The sequence below is a fragment of the Penaeus monodon genome, chromosome 34 (assembly GCF_015228065.2).
Source record: "Penaeus monodon isolate SGIC_2016 chromosome 34, NSTDA_Pmon_1, whole genome shotgun sequence".
Classification (NCBI taxonomy): Eukaryota; Metazoa; Arthropoda; class Malacostraca; order Decapoda; family Penaeidae; genus Penaeus; species Penaeus monodon.
Window position 1 is genome coordinate 12,328,295 of NC_051419.1, and position 635 is coordinate 12,328,929.

General features: G+C 43.3%; 1 protein-coding gene across 1 annotated transcript in view; it reads right to left on the reverse strand.

Moving 5' to 3' along the window:
- Positions 1–6: 6 nt before the first annotated feature.
- Positions 7–635, reverse strand: part of LOC119594592 (ankyrin repeat domain-containing protein 11-like) — a gene marked incomplete in the record, with an annotated part of 34,234 nt that continues 33,605 nt past the window's right edge. The window contains 1 exon segment of the mRNA XM_037943633.1: positions 7–543. Coding sequence (XP_037799561.1) covers positions 364–543 — 180 coding nt within the window.

A 635-nucleotide genomic window follows, 5' to 3' on the forward strand; every position in this document is an offset into this window, starting at 1 on the left:
AAATAATAAGTATGGTAAATATGCTTAGGGCTTTTACCTCTCTACGTGACCTATCTGCAAGCCAGCAGAAAGTTCAAAAAGTTTAACTAAGAAAATATCACAGCCACAGAATATCTCCTCATCACTTCCATGTTTTGCCTCATGTGCAAAATATCTAAAAAAAATAAGCCAAGCCGCCACTACTCTGGGCTGCGAAAGTAGTCGCAGGGGTTGAGGTGGTGTGAACAGGCAAGGCATTACACAACGAAGCGTAGTACGAAGTCTAATTATAGCTCTCACACCTTGGGACTTCAAAATCACCCCTTATGTAAAGACAAAAATGATAATTAAACAAACTGCATCACATTCATCCACCTCAACCTCTCAGGCTGGGAGAAGGTCAAAGTCATCTGAGACATGGACCATGGGCACATGCAGGTCATCTATCTGAGGTTTGGTGTTGGCATCCAGGTCGCCTAGCTCCTTCAGCTTCCACTCCCAGTCCATCTTCTGCACTGCATGTAGTGATTCCGCCTCATTGTGGTGGCGCAGCACCATGTTTTCCTTGGGGGAAAAACATGCACATTCCATTAGTAAGTCTACTGTTTGACTTTCTTCAAATGGAAAAGTTTTGTTATATGAAAGTCTGGCTTCTC